Source organism: Dama dama, chromosome 6 (genome assembly GCF_033118175.1).
Source record: "Dama dama isolate Ldn47 chromosome 6, ASM3311817v1, whole genome shotgun sequence".
Classification (NCBI taxonomy): domain Eukaryota; kingdom Metazoa; phylum Chordata; class Mammalia; order Artiodactyla; family Cervidae; genus Dama; species Dama dama.
The window spans coordinates 2218578-2237104 of record NC_083686.1 but is presented as its reverse complement, the minus strand read 5'-3'; the positions used below and the strand labels follow the sequence as shown (position 1 = coordinate 2237104).

Sequence of the window (18527 nt, the reverse complement as noted above, 5' to 3'; positions counted from 1 at the left end):
TGGGGATCTTCCCAACCCAGGAATCGAACCCAGCTCTCTTGCATTGCAGGTGAATTCTTTACCAGCTGAGCCACAAGGGAAGCCCAAGAATACTGGAGTGGGTAGCCTATCCCTTCTCCAGCGGATCTTCCTGACGCAGGGATCGAAGCGGGGTCACCTGCATTGCAGGCAGATTCTTTACCTACTGAGCTATGAGGGAAGCCCTAAATGACCATATTATTTAATATCTAAGTGATGCCAAATTAGTCACTTAAATATGATGACTGGAATTAACATCCATCAGTAAAAATGTGTGTATCAGAGTGTACCATGCACTGTCCTTCACTCTTCCCACTGGATCTCCTACAGGGGTGTGGGCTGAAACACGCCCCAGAGCCACCCATGTCCAGATCCCTGGAACCTGTCAACTCACAAGGCCGAGGGGACCCTGCAGATGTGATGAGGGGAAGGGTCCCGGGAGGGAGGTCCCCCTGGATGCACAGGGTCTGGGTGGGGGGGAGCATGTGACCACAGGGTCCTCGTCAGAGGGAGGCAGGAGCTGGGAGTCAGAGAGAGGCCTTGGTGAGGGCAGCAGAGAGCAGAGCGCTGGGCCTGGAAGGTGGGGTGTGGGCCCCCAGGGGCCTCTGGGAGGGGGCAGCCCCTCCCCCACACGGGCTGCGCTCCACCCCCCCTCCCACCCAGTGGCACTGATTCTGGACTCCTGGCGGCGCTGTTCTGGGGACTTCACACTTGGGAAGGCGTGTGTGTAAGATGTCACTATTAGGTCGGTGACGATTGTTATCCCCATTTTGCAGATGAGGGAACAGAGGCACAAAGAAGTAACCTGTCTTCAGCTGCGGAGCTGCTCAGCATCGGAGGCGGGCTTGAACCTGCTGCTCTAGGTCCCCTCCCCACACAAAGGGCTTCCTAAGGAAGCGGAGCGGTGCTGGGAGGGGACCACCAGCAGGGCCCTGCCCCTCACACCCACCCCCAACACCAGCCTTTCCCAGCGGGGAGCACCAGCCACCACCCTGGCTGCTGACACCAACACCCGCCAGGCACCGCCTCCCCCAGACACCCCTCGGGGACACACACACACACACACACACACACACCCCCCAGAGGCACGCTGACCGCCCTGCGCCCCGGCCGCCTCATCCCCCAGTCCATTGCAGCCCTGCTCCATGGCCAGCCAGCGCACTGCCTCCCCAGCCGCAGGGCCTGAAGCCCTGGGAGGACCGTGGGTGGCCGCACTCATCGGGGCCACTTCCGGCCGCGCACCGCCACCCTCCAGCAGCGCCTTCACCCAGCCTTCACCTTGAGGGGCCCCTTTTCCACAGCCTGCCCCGACTCACCGCCGCCGGTGTCAGCAAGGCCCGTCACACGTTCATCGGGGTTGCCAGGAGCCTGCCACGCGCTGGACGGGGCCAGACACAGGGCTGTCGGGAGGGAAGGTCCCTTCCTGCAAAGAGCCCTGGGCAGGGGACGAGGAACCAGAGGCCCCGATAGCAGCAGCTTCTGGGGGTGTCTGCAGCCCTGCCGGCAGCTCCCAGGGGACCCACGCTCCCTGTGGATAGCTGCTGCCAGCTCCCTGTCCCTGTTCCCTCTCCCTGAGGACCCGCTTCCTCTCTGAACACAAAGCATCCAGGTAGGCAACCCTGCGGCCTGACCGCCCTCTGAAGTCTCTTCTAAGCGCCCCGTTTCCCGAGCTCTCAGCCGCCTGTCGCCTCTCTCTGCACACCGATGCCCAAACACGACTATGCCCCTACACCCACCTGCCCGCCCAGGCCCCCGGCGGTCCTTGGTCACCCCGCGTGCCCTCCAGGCCATCGCCCCCACCCCGCCTCACTGTCTCTTGTCCCCGGCACCTTCGTCCCCCTGATGCCCCACCCTGGGCCTTCTCCACGCCTCTCCTCGTGCCAGCAGCCCCTCTCAAGGTCACGCGTGTCCACCCGCTCCTCCTTGGCCTCACACTGACCCTTCACCCTGGAGATCCCGCTGCAGGGCTCCCCTGGCCGCCCCACTTCTCCCACCCACAGCCGCTCCTGCTGCCCTGCCCGCCGCATCCACTTCAGTCCACCGGGCGTCAGCCCGGGAATGCTCCTGCCCCCCATGTTCTCCACCCTTCTCCAAAGTCACTCGCAGCCCCAGGGCCCTCAGCACCCCTGTCAACCCCGACACTCTCCCCCAGCCATTCACGACCACCCAAACCCACCCAGGGGCCCAGCTCTCTCCACCCTGCGGCCTATCTCTTCTGTTACGGCCTATCTCTTGTTACGGAGAAGACAAACACCACCCGCCCACCCCTCCCTGACCAGCCCTCCCCCAGCAGTGCACACCCTCCCCCCCTCACCAGGCCAGCATCTCCCCTGGACCATCAACACCGTCCCCAGCACCTCGGGGTGGGGGGCGGACCCCACCTGCCGGGGTCTGAAGATACGCAAACCTCCCTAAACAGGGAAGGAGCAGAGGCCTCCTTCCCCAGGCTGCGCTGCCGCTCCCCCGGGCAGCTTCTTAAGGGCTCGCCCGCACTGGGGGCCCAGGCCTTGGTGCCTCCGAAGACCTCTCACGCTGGCCACCGAGGACCACGCAAGCTGGCCCGGCTCCGCGCGGTCCTCGCCCCCAGCCGCTCAGCAGATTCAGCACGTGCGTGTCCCCCAGGCTCCGCCACGTGGCGTCTCTCCCTCCCCCGGCAACCACACCCACCCCGAGCAGGGCCTCCCAGCCTCTGAGCAACACCCGCAACTCCTGGGCAAGCTCAAGGGCACCACAAACTCAAAAGTCAAAACAAACCCTCTTCCCCAGACCACCCTCCGCGACTGGCCCGCCATCTCCTCAGTCACATAGTGGGGGGCGGGGGGGTGGCCAACACAAGTGGGGGCTCCCAGACTCTCGAGACCCCGATCAGGACACGTGAGATTCACACAGGTGCATTTTCAACTGCAGAGGAAGGAACACTTCTGAATTCATTCTATGAAGCCAGCACCGCCCAAACCAGACAAATATATCACAAGAATAAAAAAGTAAAGGCCAATATCACTGGTGAATATAGCTGCAAAAGTCCTCAACAAAATATTAGCAAACTGAATCCAACAACACATTAAAAGAGATCGTACACCATGATCAAGTGGGATTTACCCCAGGGATGCAAAGATTTTTCAGTATCTGCAAATCAATCATTGTGGTAGACCACCTTAACAAATTGAAAAATAAAAACAATATGATCATCTCAATAGACACAGAAAAAGCTTCTGACAAAATTCAACATCCATTTATGATTAAAAAAAAAAAAAAACTCTCCAGAAAGTAGGCATAGAGAACCTACCTCAACATAATAAAGGTCATATATGACAAACTCACAGCTAAGATTGTACTCAGTGGTGAAAAGCTGAAAGCATTCCCTCTAAGATCAGGAGCAAGGCAAGGATGCCCACTCTCACCTCTTTTATTCAACATAGTCTTGGAAGTCCTAGCCACAGCAATCAGAGAAGAAAAAGAAATAAAAGGAATCCAAACTGGAAAGGAAGAAGTAAAACTTTGCAGATGATATGATACTATACTGAGAATATTCTAAAGACACCACCAGAAAACTACTAGAGCTCATCACTGAATTTGATAAAGTTGCAGAATACAAAATTAATACACAGAAACCTATTGCATTTCTATTCACTAACAATGAACTATCAGAAAGAGAAACTAAGGAAACAATTGCATTTACTATCACATCAGAAGGAATAAAATAGTTATGAATAAACCTACCTAAGGAGTTTGTAAAAGATCTGTACTCAGAAAACTATAAGACACCAATGAAAGAAATGGAAGACAACACAAACAGATGGAAATATATATCATGTTCACAGACTGGAAGAATTAACACTGTTAAAATGTCCACTCTACACAAAGTAATCTATAGTTTCAATGCAATCCCTGTAAAAATGCCAAAGGCATTTTTCACAGAAATAAAACAAGTTTAAATTTTCTATTGAAACACAAAAGACCCTGAATACCCAAAACAATCTTGAGAAAGAAGAACAGAGCTGGAGGACTCACACTCCCTGACTTCAGACTATACGACAAAGCTACAGGAACCAAAACAGCACGGAGCCGGCCCAGGAACTGACGTGCAGGTCAGTGGGGCAGGTCAGTGGGGCAGGTCAGTGAGCCCAGATGGAGCCGCACACACTCACGGTCCACTGACCTACAGCAAAGGGGGAAACGCACGCACAGCGGGGAACAGAGTCCCCGCAGCAGGGCTGCGATAACTGGAGAAATTAGAGCATTCTCTAACACCACATACAAAAATAAACTCAAAAAGGATTAAAACCCTAAATGTAAGGCCAGAAACCGCAACACTCCTACATGAAAACATAGGCAGAACACTCTTTGACATAAATCATAGTGATATTTTTAATCCGTTTCCTTAGCAAAGGAAATAAAAAACAAAAAAATGGAGCCTAATTAAATTTAGAAGCTTTTGCACAGCAAAGGAAACTATCAACAAAATGAAAAGAACCTATTGAATGAGAGGAAATATTTGCAAATGATATGACCAGTGAGGGGTTATTATCCAAAATATACAAACAGCTAATACAACTTAACACCAAAAAAAAAACTGATTAAAAAAGTGGGTAGAAGACCTGAATAGACATTTTTCCAAAGAAGAAGTGCAGATGGCCAACAGGCACATGAAAAGATGCTGAACATTGCTAGTCATTAGGGAAATGCAAATCAAAACCACAATGAGATACCACCTCACACCTGTCAGAATGGCCATCATAAAAAAAGAACACGAATAACAAATGTTGGCGAAGATGTGGAGAAAAGGGAAACCTCACACATTGTTGGTCAGGATGTAAATTGGTGCAGTCATGTGGAAAACAGTATGGAGGCTGCTCAAAAACCTAAAAATTAAACTATCATATGATCTAGGAATCCCACTCTTGAGTATATACCCCCCAAAACAACACTAACTCAAAAAGATACATGCACCCCAATGTTCATAGCAGCATTATTTACAATAGCCAGAACATGGAAGCAAACTAAGTGTCCAACAACAGACAAACAGATAAGGAAGATGTGGTAAACACATGCAATGGAATATACTACTGTCATTAACAAAGAGTGAAATCTTGCCATTTGCAACAACATGGATGCACTTGGAGGGTGTTATGTAAGTGAAATAAGTTAGAGAAAGACAAATACTTATCACTTACATGTGGATACCATTTGTATTATAATATCACTATATGGGGAATCCAAAAAATACAATAGCCAGTGATTATAACAAAAAAGCAGACTCACAGACACAGAGAACAAAACGGTGGTTATTAGTGAGGAGAGGAATGGGAAGGGGCAACACAGAGGGGGAGGGTTAGGAGGTACAAACTATTACATATAAAATAAAATACAAGGATATGTTGTACAGTACAGGGAATACAACCAGTGTTTTATAATAACTATAAATGGAGTACAACCTTTAAAATTGTGACTCACTATATTGTACACCTGTAACTTATACGATTTTGTACATCAACTATACTTTGACTAAATAAGTAATTTGCCCTGCAAAAAGCAAAACAAAAAAGATGCAGCCTCAAGCAAAGGCTATCACAAACAAGGAACAACTGTGCAAACAGAGTCTGCAAAAACCCACAAATAACCGGGGCAGGAGGACAGTCCAGGGCCGTGTCCACAGCGGAGCGGGGCACCCACCGCGGGAGAGGGAGAGGCCGAGAGGGTGGGTCCAGGGGCAACTGGGGAGGGAAGCAGAGGATGAGCTCAGCGACAAGCCTCTGGGCTGGTCTGTCACTGCTGCCCATGAGGCAGCCTGGAAGGGTTTCCCAAATGTGCAGTGTGTGTTTGGGGTCGGATGACTTAAATTGTAGATTACATGGAAACACAAAATTATCCCTGGAGAACCTTAGAGGGAGCTGAAATCAAAGCCAGGCTTTAGCATTTGGTGGGATGTTTGACCTCATTTGACTTTAAAAAAAGAAAAAAGTGGGAAAGGAGAGGAAGAAACTGGAAGAAATAGCAGAGGAATCCTATAGTAGTTAAAAGAAAGAGAAGACCCCTCAGCCCCGCACCCCGCAAACTCAGGAAACACAGGCCATCACACTCAGGTCTTTCAGACAGAGACAAGCTTGGCGCTTCATTACAAGTGCCAAGCCACAGCTTACACCAAATCTCCAGGAGTGTCCGCAACAGGCTGCTTCTGCACAAGCAGCTGGTTACCACAGTGCCCGGGAACACCGCTCGAGTTACGGGTGGACGGGTGGAGGGAAGGGCGGATGGGGAGTGGGGAGGTGGATGGGAGAATGTAGGGATACATGGATGGCTGGGGAGGACGGGGGAATGGATGGGGAAGAACGGATGGGAGGATTGATGGCAGAATGGAAGAATATGTGGACGTGTGACGGACGGGGGAGGGAGGAACAAGTGGAGGATGAGAGGATGATGGGGAGACGGATGAATAAATGGATGTGTGGATACAGGGATGGACGGGGGATGAGAGGATGATGGGGAGACGGATGAATAAATGGACATGTGACGGATGCAGGAATGGGTGGAGGATGAGAGGATGATGGGGAGACATGAATAAATGGATGTGTGGCTACAGGGATGGACAGGGGACGGAGGAATGGATGCATAGGTGGGTGGACAGACAGGGGATCGGAGGATGGGTGAGCAGAGGGTGCAGAGTGGGTGGATGGAGGTACTGACTGAATTCGTTAGTGGTGATCAAAGTTTGCCCAATAACACCTGCTTGCCTAGTTGGTCCAAAAATTAATTGACCAGTTCCCAGAGGAACAGACAGACAAGAATCTTCCAATTCAAAGGGCCCATCAAGCACTAAGCAGGATAAGTGAAAAAGCCCCCCCAAACCTTCAGAGAGAAAGGTCTTGCGCGAAGGACGAGAACCTGCCAGCAGGTGTCCGAGGACAGCAGAGCCCAGCCCCCCAGGCGCTGGGCCCCCGCACGCGGGGCAGCAGGCACATGGAGGCCGCGGCTGGGTGCTCAGGCCGGGACGCGCCGAGGCTCTGAGTGAGTCAGCTGTGCTATCAGCGCCCCCCGCCAGGACTTCCACCTGTGGCAGCTGTAACAGGTGGGGCTGGTCAGAGAAGGCGGGTGTGCACCACGGCCACCTGAGTGTGATGGTCAAGCACAGGGAGGCGTGTGAGTCTGCGTCCACTGCACCGGCCGGCAGGGCAGGCCCCGCCAGGAGCAGAGGCCCTCTCAGCAGGGCTGGGCCTGGGCCCCACGCACACGCCGGCAGAGGCAGACTGAATCTGCCAGCCAGCCAGCCAGCCAGGCGTGCTGCAGGCAGGGCCCCCAGACCCACCCTCCACTCTCTGGCCGGCGGCCACAGCCGGGCTCCCCACCCCCACCCCAAAGGACTTCTCAGCCTCTGCAGCAAAGAAGGAAGGACTCTTCTTAAAAGGCCCTCTGGTCAGGTAGCATCTCCTGAGTGCAGAGTTTCACCCCTCCCCTGAACACCAGAGGTACTAAAATAGCTCTACTGACAGACGTCTGCCCAGGTCCACCCCACGTCCACCCCACAAACTCGTAGGAGGCCTGTGCCGGGCAGGTCTATTCTAGGACGAGGAAGAGAGACATGGGCTCAGCCGGGGGAGCCCGTCCTGGGGAACCCATCTGTGGGGGGAGCCCGTCCTGGGGGAGCCGTCCTGGAGAACCCATCTGTGGGGGGAGCCCGTCCTGGGGGTCCACCCTCTGGCTGTGCCAAATGGCTGAGACAGCACGGCAGGCCGCTCCAGTCGGGGCCCTGACTGTGCAGCTGGGGGCCTGGCGGGCATGTCCTGTATGGAGACCCCCGAGCACCTTTCCTGGGGGGCAGGTGGAGGCTCGAACTCTTCCACCGTCTGACGAGCCACAGGACCTGGTGGACAGCAGGGGACCCCACGCAGCTCCCCAAGGGCAACAAATGGCTTGGGCCCCTCACCCCTACACCAGCCTCACCTGTACCCTCCCCCCTGGATGTCCCTCCCAGACCACCCGCCCTCCACAGGGCCCAGCTCCAGCCCAGAAGGCAGGGATGTGCAGGTGTGCGGATGTGGGGGTGTGGGATGTGCGGGTGTGGGGATGTGCGGGTGTGCGATGTGCGGGTGTGTGATGTGCGGGTGTGGGGATGTGCGGGTGTGGGGTGTGCGGGTGTGGGGATGTGCGGGTGTGGGGTGTGGGGATGTGTGGGTGTGGGGATGTGCAGGTGTGGGATGTGCGGGTGTGGGGATGTGTGGGTGTGCAGGTGTGCGGGTGTGGGATGTGCGGGTGTGGGGATGTGCGGGTGTGGGGATGTGCGGGTGTGGGATGTGCGGGTGTGGGGATGTGCGGGTGTGGGGTGTGCGGGTGTGGGGTGTGCGGGTGTGGGGATGTGCGGGTGTGTGATGTGTGGGTGTGGGGATGTGCGGGTGTGGGGTGTGCGGGTGTGGGGTGTGCGGGTGTGGGGATGTGCGGGTGTGGGGTGTGCGGGTGTGGGGTGTGCGGGTGTGGGGATGTGCGGGTGTGTGATGTGCGGGTGTGGGGTGTGCGGGTGTGGGGTGTGCGGGTGTGGGGATGTGCGGGTGTGTGATGTGCGGGTGTGGGGATGTGCGGGTGTGTGATGTGTGGGTGTGGGGATGTGCGGGTGTGGGGTGTGGGGATGTGCAGGTGTGGGATGTGCGGGTGTGGGGATGTGTGGGTGTGCAGGTGTGCGGGTGTGGGATGTGCGGGTGTGGGGATGTGCGGGTGTGGGGATGTGCAGGTGTGCGGGTGTGGGGTGTGCGGGTGTGGGGATGTGCGGGTGTGGGGTGTGGGGATGTGCGGGTGTGGGGATGTGCGGGTGTGGGATGTGCGGGTGTGGGGATGTGTGGGTGTGCAGGTGTGCGGGTGTGGGATGTGCGGGTGTGGGATGTGCAGGTGTGCGGGTGTGGGGATGTGCGGGTGTGGGATGTGCGGGTGTGCGGATGTGGGGGTGTGCGGATGTGGGGGTGTGGGATGTGCGGGTGTGAGATGTGCGGGTGTGGGGATATGCAGGTGTGGGGATGTGCGGGTGTGCAGATGTGGGGGTGTGGGATGTGCGGGTGTGGGATGTGCGGGTGTGAGATGTGCGGGTGTGGGGATATGCAGGTGTGGGGATGTGCGGGTGTGGGGATGTGCGGGTGTGCGGCTGTGGGGGTGTAGGATGTGCGGGTGTGGGATGTGCGGGTGTGCGGATGTGCGGGTGTGGGGATGTGCGGGTGTGGGGATGTGCAGGTGTGAGGATGTGGGGGTGTGGGATGTGCGGGTGTGGGATGTGCGGGTGTGGGGATGTGCGGGTGTGGGGATGTGCGGGTGTGCGGATGTGGGGGTGTGGGATGTGCGGGTGTGGGATGTGCGGGTGTGGGGATGTGCGGGTGTGGGGATGTGCGGGTGTGCAGATGTGCAGGTGTGGGGATGTGCGGGTGTGCGGATGTGCGGGTGTGGGGATGTGCGGGTGTGGGGATGTGCCGGTGTGAAGATGTGGGGGTGTGGGATGTGCGGGTGCAGCGGGAGGTCTCTGCGTCCAGGTCCTGGGTCCCCTGGAGCCGGAGGAAATGCGCAGGGAGCCCCCGCGGAGTCGGAGCCGTCCAGGACTCAGTGTTAGGTTTAATGACTTCAGTCCACAGAGGCTAAGTTTTCTACAAAGAACAGACATGACCTTTGCCATGAGGAAAACAGCTGACTGAAAAGGGCGCTGGGTTTTGATACACAGGCCCATCCCCAGCCCCCAGTCCTACACAAAGGAAGGCAGCTTCTCTCCAGCCCCAGGTCGTGGAGACCCCCTCCCCAGGGTCCCTGCAAACATCCAAACGAGAGCTGCGGGGGCCGCGGGGGCGCCTCTCTGCTCAGATCACCTGTCTCTTCCGAGTCCTGACCTGGACCCTGAGGGATGTCCTGAGGCTCAAGGGCCAGAGCAGGCTGACATGCTCCTATCCAGGGGACGACCCCGGCAGGAGGTGTCAGATCACAGGCCGGGAACCCACGGAGTGTACAGGGTCGGACGTTCACACGCGACGCACACGGAAAGCCTCAAGCTGAAATCCATTAGCCTGAGTCCAGGTCACAGCGGAGAGACGGGACCCCGAGCTGCCGGCTCGCTTCACGCGCGCGCGCCGCTCCCGCGGGCCGGGCTGCCCCCCAGCCCCTGCAAGCCCACCCCTCCCACCACGCTGCCTCCGAACTCATCCCGGCCCTTCTGCCCCCGGCCCCCCACAGGCCCTGGCGTCCCAGCTGCTCACCGCCCACCCGCGCCTCTGTGCAGGACAGCGTCCTTTCCCTGGGGGCTGGGGGGTGGGGTGGTGCCCGGTGAGGACGCTGCGTGTGGGGAGAGGTGTAAAAGGTGGGCTCACTGCCCCTCACCGGCAGGAGCCACGGCACAGGAGGGCTGGTCTCAGCGAGCTAGGAGCCACGGCCCTCGTCTGCTGGGGAGAACACCACGGAGGCGTCGCAGGAGGCCCCCAAAGGTCTCAAGAAAGCACTGTCAGTGGAAACCCGGCCAGCGAGAGCTGAGTCATAGGGAGGACAAAATGAAACCTGGGGGCCGGCCCCCCCAAATGCTACTGGCAGGAGGCAGGCTGAGAAAGCAACTCAACCGCAGACGTGTGCGATCCTCGTGAGGCGGGAAGGCGGAGCGGGAGCCAGCGCCCCCGGACTTCCGGATCCGGGGGCTTCCAGCACGTCGGGGCTGTGCCCGGGACGCCCGCATGTCGCTTCTGAGGAGCGTCTACCGGGTCATCCCGTGTCTGTCCCAGCGCGGCCTTCCTGCTGAGGGGCAGGGCTGAGCGCCGGTCTCAGTTCAGGCCTGCGATGGAGAGGAGCGGCAGGCCCGGAGCGGCACTCAAGGAACCACCGCTGGGGAGCCTCCTGCAGAGTCGTGGGGGGCGTGGGTCTTGCCTGTGGGAGGGATGAGTCACTGAGGCCGCGGGCTGGACACAGACACAGGCCTCCCAGGGGCCCCAGTGATCCTGCCCGCAGTCGCCAGCTCTTGGGAGGCCCCTCCCCGGAGGGCAGGCTCCACGCGGCCCCCTTCAAACCAACAGAACATGCAGACGTGAGGAGAGGTCACTTTGAAAGGCTCCCCTGCTCACCCCTCCCTCACCTGCTCCGAGGAAGGTCAGCTGCCAGGCGGTGAGCTGCCCTTAGAAGCTGCCCACGCGCGGCAAAGAAGGTCTCTGGCGCCAGCCAGCAAGATCACACAAGTGACCCGGGATGTGGATGCTCCGAGGCCACCAAGCATCGTGACGGTGAGCCTGGTCCTCCGCACCGCACCGGCCGTCACCCCGACGCCAACCTCGAGAGACCCGGCATGGAGGAGCCAGCTCAGCAGCAGCGGGCTCCTGACCAAAGGGACTGGGAGGCCAGAAACTAGTCTCTTGGGAGTGGTCTGTCACTCGATAGCAATAACTGACGTGCTATCGAATCCAGTAACTAACGTGCTACCTAATTCCAAATCAGGAAAGGAGTATGTCAAGGCTGTATACTGTCACCCTGCTTATTTAACTCATATGCAGAGTACATCATGAGAAACACTGGGCTGGATGAAGTACAAGCTGGAATCAAGATTGCCGGGAGAAATACCAATAACCTCAGATATGCAGATGACACCACCCTTATGGCAGAAAGTGAAGAAGAACTAAAGGGCCTCTTGATGAAAGTGAAAGAGGAGACTGAAAAAGTTGGCTTAAAGCTCAACATTCAGAAAACTAAGATCATGACATCTGGTCACATCACTTCATGGCAAATAGATGGAGAAACAGTGGAGACAATGACAGACTTTATTTTGTGGGGCTCCAAAATCACTGCAGATGGTGACTGTAGCCATGAAATTAAAAGACGCTTGCTCCCTGGAAGAAAAGGTATGTCCAACCTAGATAGCATATTGAAAAGCAGAGACATTACTTTGCCAACAAAGGTCCGTCTAGTCAAAGCTATGGTTTTTCCAGTAGTCATGTATGGATGTGAAGGTTGGACAATAAAGAAAGCTGAGCACCAAAGAATTGATGCTTTTGAACTGTGGTGCTGGAGAAGACCCTTGAGAGTCCCTTGGACTGCAAGGAGATCCAACCAGTCCATCCTAAAGGAGATCAGTCCTGAATGTTCATTAGAAGGAGTGATGCTGAAGCTGAAGCTCCAATACTTTGGCCACCTGATTTGAAGAGCTGACTCATTGGGAAAGACCCTGATGCTGGGAAAGATTGGGGGCAGGAGGAGAAGGGGATGACAGGGGATGAGATGATTGGATGGCATCACCAACTCAATGGACATAAGTTTGAGCAAGCTCCGGGAGTTGGTGATAGACAGGGAGGCCTGGCGTGTTGCAGTCCATGGGGTCACAAAGAGTCAGACACGACTAAGTGACTGAACTGAATCCAATACATGAATGCTGTCACTTTATTTGTCCCCATTCCTGCTGCAAACACACACAAAACAGCATGATGTTGATTTCTAAGCAGCAATGCATTGATTAAGCATATTTCCCTCAAATCTAATCTGCGATGAGCTGATTAAGGGAATCATGCTGCATAAACCAGAGATAAACTGACTGGAAATGGGGGAAATCACCTAATAAAAATGATTACTATCGGATGACAACCTGGTCAATCAGTGTGTGACGGTCCCATTTCACAGAAGAAGAAACCGAGGCTCAGGCTCCTTGCCTACAACCATGACCAAAGACAAGAGTTAGGATTCAACTCGGGTGGACTGACTTCAGTTTGGGCTCTTAACCAGACCCTGGCTGCCTGTCCTTTTCACATTAGCATGGATGCAAATGCTGGTGTGGAAGCTGACCTCCCCTGAAGCATTCCTGCTAACAAAAATTATCCACCTGCTTCTCAAACGGCCTGTCTCAATTCCTAGGGAGCGTCATCTCCCACGTTTGAACATTAAGTTCAGGAAGCAGGTCAGCAGCTCCCCAGATTATTGGGATGCATAGTTGTTGAATAATTTATGATGGACTGAATGGAGTACAACATATAAAATGTTTCAGCTTTGCATTTGGTTATTATGCAGAGTTTTTCCTGGGGTTTGTTTTTAAATGTCAGTTTTTAAGGGTTTAACACTTTAAACCCAGAGACACCAAGAGGCCAGGCTGCAGAGACTCGGAGTGGATGCTCTGGCTCTGTCCTCGGAGGGCACGTCCATCTCCGCTCAGCAAGAGCCAGGTCACAGCGAGGCAGCCACATGTCCATGAGGGATGGAGGCGTGTGTGTGTACCTATGGCTGATTCATGACAGTACTTGGCAGAAAACAACAAAATTCTCTAAAGCAATTATCCCTCAAATTAAAAAAAAAAAAATGTGAAACAGTGAAGTGGCTCTTGGAATTAGGAGGCACAGCAAATATAGACAACTAGGAAAGAGGAGAAAAAATGAGAGAGAGGAAATGAAAGACTAGCAGACCTAAGAATACAAAACACCTCAGGAAAATGTAAACACAATTATTACTCATGGTCTAATAAAGTTAAAGGACATGGAATTCCAAAAATAATGTCAAGTTGAAGACGTACAGCGATGCTGGTGCCATACTTACCACCTACAGAGACGCTAAGACACCAGCTTTGAACTCACCCAGCTCCATTTCCCTCCACGAGACGACATTGCAGGGTGTCTGTCTTACACTCTGCGCTCTCTCTTCCCTCCGTGGGACGGGCGAGCGCGGCTTAGCTACAGAGGGAGGGAGACCATCGAGCCCGCAAGCACCCAAAGCGCGCAGAGCAGAAGGGCCCCGGGAACCAGACACCTCCCGGGCGGCCTGAATATTTCATCACCATCCCTGGCACCCCTGCCACGCCAGCCCTGTGCCTTTTCTCCAAGTGGAGAAGAGAGTCTAGACTTAGCAGAAAAGACACTTTTAAATCACAAAGGTCCGTGTTACTGGCTCAGATTTATTACTGTATTACATCTTTCTCAGTGATTCTGATGGTATATAAAGTTTACATCTTGAAAAATCCACATGATAACCAATGAAGAGAAGCAAATGTTTGCACTCTCTCTCATCTAAAAGAAAAAAATAAAAGTGTAAAACACTGCAAATCAACTGTGCCACAACAAAAAATTTAAGTTAAAAAACAATTATTTTTTAAGCTTAAGACCTCCAATGAGCAGGTGCCCTCAGTTGGGCTGGCACAGGCACTGAGGGGCCAGACCCCTGCAGCTCGAGGACACGAAGACCCCATGCTGCGGCCAGACGTCCATGTCATAGAGACCGCTCCTGAGCACACAGGCGTCACTGCGGACCAGGGACCCTCTGCTACCCCTGAGCATCGTGCTCCGAGCACCCGGGTATCACTGCGGACCAGGGACCCTCTGCTAGCACTGGGCATCGTACTCCAGTGTGCTGGGCATGATGGAGACACTGGGATGCGTGCACTCTGGAGTAAGTCTTTGAATCCTGTCACAACAAAAACACTCTCTACACACGAAGGAATTTCACAAAGGTCTCAATTAAAGGCAGGCAGCCAGACATCCAGGTGGCTGCCTGGAAACGGCAGGGCTGATCCCAGCCGAGGTGGGGGCAGGGACAGGGTGGGCAGGCCGGGTGGGGGCTGCTGGCAGCTGCAGGAGCCCACACCTGCGGGACCCGCCCCACGCCACCCTGCCCCCCCAGATGCTCCCAGGGCCCCACCGAGGCCGCAGTGCCAGCTGAGCAGGCCCAGCGTCAGCATCCATGGCCGTCCTGCTCGCTCACTCACTCGCCCACCCAGGAGCCGGCCAGGGGCCCCTGCGGCAGTACTAGGCGGACAGGCGCGATCAGGTGACCAGTGGCGGCCCGCCCTCCGGGGCCGGCCGCCCTGAGGGACAACAGGCCGATGTGACCACACGCGGACGTGGGGACACAGGAGGCCCCGCAGCCCTGAGCCCACTTGAAAAACCACTCTTTCCGGAACCTACCCCCCACCTCCCTCTGCCACTCCTTGGCTCAGCCTGCCCCGTTCCTCCCGAGACCCCCTCAAGCCCGCCCACCCACGTGACAGTCGTAAGCAGCAGCAGAAACATCAGCTCGGGTCCACGTGCCACAAGGTCAGGACGCACGGAGGCCGTGAACCCAGAAGCCCTGACTGTCCAGAAGCACCACACCAACCAGGAGCCCCCTCGCTCCCACCCGGCCCCCCACAGCCAGGCCTGAGTGGGAGGCGGGTCCAGAAGCAGGTGCCGACCTACTCCTGCCTTCGGCGGGCAGACCCCACCCACCAGCTCCTGGCTGGCTCGGGACACCAGCCTGGCCATAACTGGCTGGGGAAAAGCAAGCAGAATAAGCCAAAGCTACAGTGTTTCAGGGTCTACAGCTGATGGGACTGCGGGGCTATTTCTGACTCCAGAAACAAAATCTGGTTCAATAATCTTCAAATTAACTGGAGGTTAAACCATTTCAATTTTCCCTTCCCATTATTCTTTGACACTCCCTTTTTATCTGTGCTCTGTATTTATTTCTGTTTGTGGTTTTTAAACCTGGAGAAGGGAGGATATAAATAAAGTTACTGGGTTTAGCAAATAAAAATAAAGGACATTCAGTTAAATTTGAATTTCAGATAAAAAGACAAATATCTCTGTAGTCAAAGTAGGCCCCAAATATTGCCTAGCAGGTTTTATCTGACGAATCTAACTACAAAGAGGGCCCTGTTTCAGGCCTCGTACAGGAGACTGCCCGCCGCCTGCAGATCCGGTCACCCGCTGCAGGATGCGAGAGGGAAAAGCCGCGAGCGCCACGCGTCCTGACTCCGCTTTCTCCAGCGGGGCGGACGGGAGGCTTCTGCAGCCTGCGTCTCTCCCGGGCGCCCTCAGGGAGACACAGGGTCCCCGGTGCCCATGGGAACCCACCCAGGAGGCACGGCCGCGGCAGGGCAGGTGGCAGGAGGCGCGTCTCCACCCTCCTCCGCCCCCACCCACCCCTGCCCGCGACCCCACAGGGCTCCTCGGCCCCAGGTCCAGGGTGTGCTGGGCGGACAGCGGCCCCAAAGTCGTGAGGTCTGAACACCCAGAGCCTGGAACTGCCCCTTGTGGAAAGGGCCCTGCAGATGGCCCTGCAGGCGGGTTCTGAGAGGAGGAGGCCGTGCTGGTTACCACAGGCCTGTGCCATCAGACGTGTCCTTGATGGGGGCATAGGGAAGGGGGCCCAGGGAGGCCCTGTGAAGACGGAGGCGGGGACTGGGGCGGGAGTGTCACAATCACAAGGAGCCTCCGGAGATGAGGGAGGCGGGAGGACACCCCCCAACTCCCAGGAGCCTCCGGAGGGCACAGGCGGGCCCTGCCCACACCTCCAAGTCGGGCATCTACATCCAGCAGAGTGAAAATAAACCTCCACCTGAGGCCCCCAGCTGGCGGTACTGTGTTACAATGGCCATGGGAAACGGGGCCTCCCCCAGCCCCCGCCCCTACCCCCGCAGTGCAGAGCAGCCAGGCTGCCTGGCACCACTGCCCATCCCTCTGGGCCGGGCTCCAGACCTCGGGGGCAGAAGGCGGTCTGGGCACCTCACGCTGCCCAAGTACCTCCAGGTAATATGTGTCCCAGGCAGGGCTTCGCGGGGCGGGCCACAGGCTGGCACGAAGTAGGGGCTGGATGCAGATGCGCCCATGGGTGCCCACCAGCTCAGAGCAGCCAGGCTGAGGGCACCCACAACGCCCCCCAGGCCACACGGCCCCCGGCGTCTCACACTCGCTCTCCTAGCCCATCCGCACAGCAGTCTCAGCATTAACCAGGCTTTACAGAGACTGGCATGGAAAGGCAGTCTGCCGAGGCTGGGCTGGACAGCAGGGTGGGTGAGGAGCGGGTACTCAGGGCGGTGATCTGGGCTGGGTCTCTTGGCCCACAGCAGCAGGACCAACCCGTCAGAGGTCAGTGGACAGACACCCTCCTGACCCTCAGTGACCTCGCCGGAGGGGGGCAGTGAGGGGCGCCCAGGGCCACGGCGCTCTACGCACCGTGTGCACCCCAGGCAGGCGCGTGGCAAGTGCAGCCCCGGGCGTCCACCCGCCCCGGACGGCTAAAGAAGGGCTTTCTCTTAGGCTAGAGTGGGTCACTCCCTGGCTACCCACTTCTCCAGACCAGCAACAGGTCAGCCCCAAGGGCAACACCCGGCCCAGCAGGTCCCCCGGTGAAGGCAACTCACACGTCCTCCTGGCTCAGCCGGGGGCATGATATGAAACCTGACCACCAGTAGGGGCTGAGCGCGAGGGGGGCGGGCGGACACCGGGGGTGCTGCTCCCCACAGGAAGAGGGCCGCCTGGGGTGCGGAAGGGCAGTGGTGTCTGGGCACGTCCGGGGCTCAGCCAGATACCATGCTCCTCCAGCTTCCGGCACAGAACCGAGTCGGGCACACGGGGGGCTGTAAAGAGAGGGGCATCGCAGCATCTCAGACGGGAGGGAGCCTGGGAGAGAGGAGGACCCGAAACCTGGGGGTAAACTCTGCCCAGGCCCTGGGGAGCCCTGAGCCCCCCGGGGATGGGAGACTGCAAGGGGCCAGCCCCAGCACCCCAGAGACCACGATGGAGCCATCTGAGTCAATTCCCAGGATGAAACCAACGCTCTTCAGAACAGAGATCCGCTGCTGTGGATCATCTGCGCTGTCCAGCGCACAACCTCCTACTAGAGGCTCAGAGAAACAAGAAGGCATGACCCACAGTCAAGAGACAAACAGGCCAGGGGAACCGACCCTGAAATAACCCAAGAGCTGAAATTACAGGCCAGGACTTTAAAGCAGCTAATACAGTGTGTTCAAGGATTTAGCGGGAGATACAGCCACAGTAAACAGGTGGCCTATTTTAGTAGAGAAATGGAAACTATTAAAAAAAAGAAGCAAGTGGAAACTCTAGAAATAAAAACTACAGTAATTGAAATTTTACAACTCATCGAAATGGACTTAATTTGGATTGCAGATGGAAGAAAAAAGAGATGAAAAAGAAACAAAAAATTTTAAAATTAGAACCAGGCCTGAGTGCCCTGGGAGACAATAACAAACATGTAATACAAGCACCAGGAGGAGGAGAAACGGGCGGGAAAAGCATCTGAATAAACCATGACCAAATCTTCCCCAAATTTGGTAAAAAAAAAAAATTATAGCTCAACAAACTCTGCACAGGATAAATTCAGAGAAAACCTTCCCAAGGACATCACGGTCCAAGCGCTGGGATTCAAAGGTGCAGACGAGAGCCGGCAACACAGGGGCGGGTACACGACGGCTGGCTCCCCCGGAAGACGGGCGGGCCAATCAGAGGGCCGGGAAGAGAACCCGGACTCCAAGCCGGCAAAACGGTCCTTTAAAGTGGAACGAAATGAGCACAGTTCAGAGAAACCCCAACTGGGAGAATCTGTCACCAACAGGCAAGAAATGCTAACGGAGTGTTTCATGCTGAAGAAAACTGATACCAGATGGAAAGTCAGATCTATACCCAAGGAAGGAAGCACAACAGAAATGATGAATACTGGGTAAACATTTTAAAAATATGATTTTCCTTCTTTTAATCTCTTTAAAACACATATGACTTCTTAAAGCAAAAACTGTAATAGTGTTTCATGGCTTAGAGCATAAGCAGATG

The 18527-nt window shown here is 55.9% G+C and overlaps 1 protein-coding gene across 1 annotated transcript; it reads right to left on the bottom strand.

Moving 5' to 3' along the window:
- Positions 1-7952: 7952 nt before the first annotated feature.
- LOC133058579 (uncharacterized) lies at positions 7953-10699 on the bottom strand. Its single transcript, XM_061145287.1, has 4 exons — positions 10594-10699; positions 10240-10308; positions 10014-10138; positions 7953-9533 (listed from the first exon to the last, which is right to left on the bottom strand). The coding sequence occupies exons 1-4, from the start codon at positions 10697-10699 to the stop codon at positions 7953-7955; spliced, it is 1881 nt and encodes a 626-aa protein (XP_061001270.1).
- Positions 10700-18527: the final 7828 nt, after the last annotated feature.

Bases quoted from the DNA above. Each gene is read 5' to 3' on its own strand.
- LOC133058579 (XM_061145287.1), bottom strand. From the start codon at position 10,699: ATGCGGGCGTCCCGGGCACAGCCCCGACGTGCTGGAAGCCCCCGGATC. The intron at 10,309-10,593 runs GTCTGCGGTTGA...CCCCACACGCAG, and splicing joins GCCTCACGAGGATCGCACAC to CGTCCTCACCGGGCACCACC. The intron at 10,139-10,239 runs GTGGGCGGTGAG...GTGGGCTTGCAG, and splicing joins TGTCCTGCACAGAGGCGCGG to GGGCTGGGGGGCAGCCCGGC.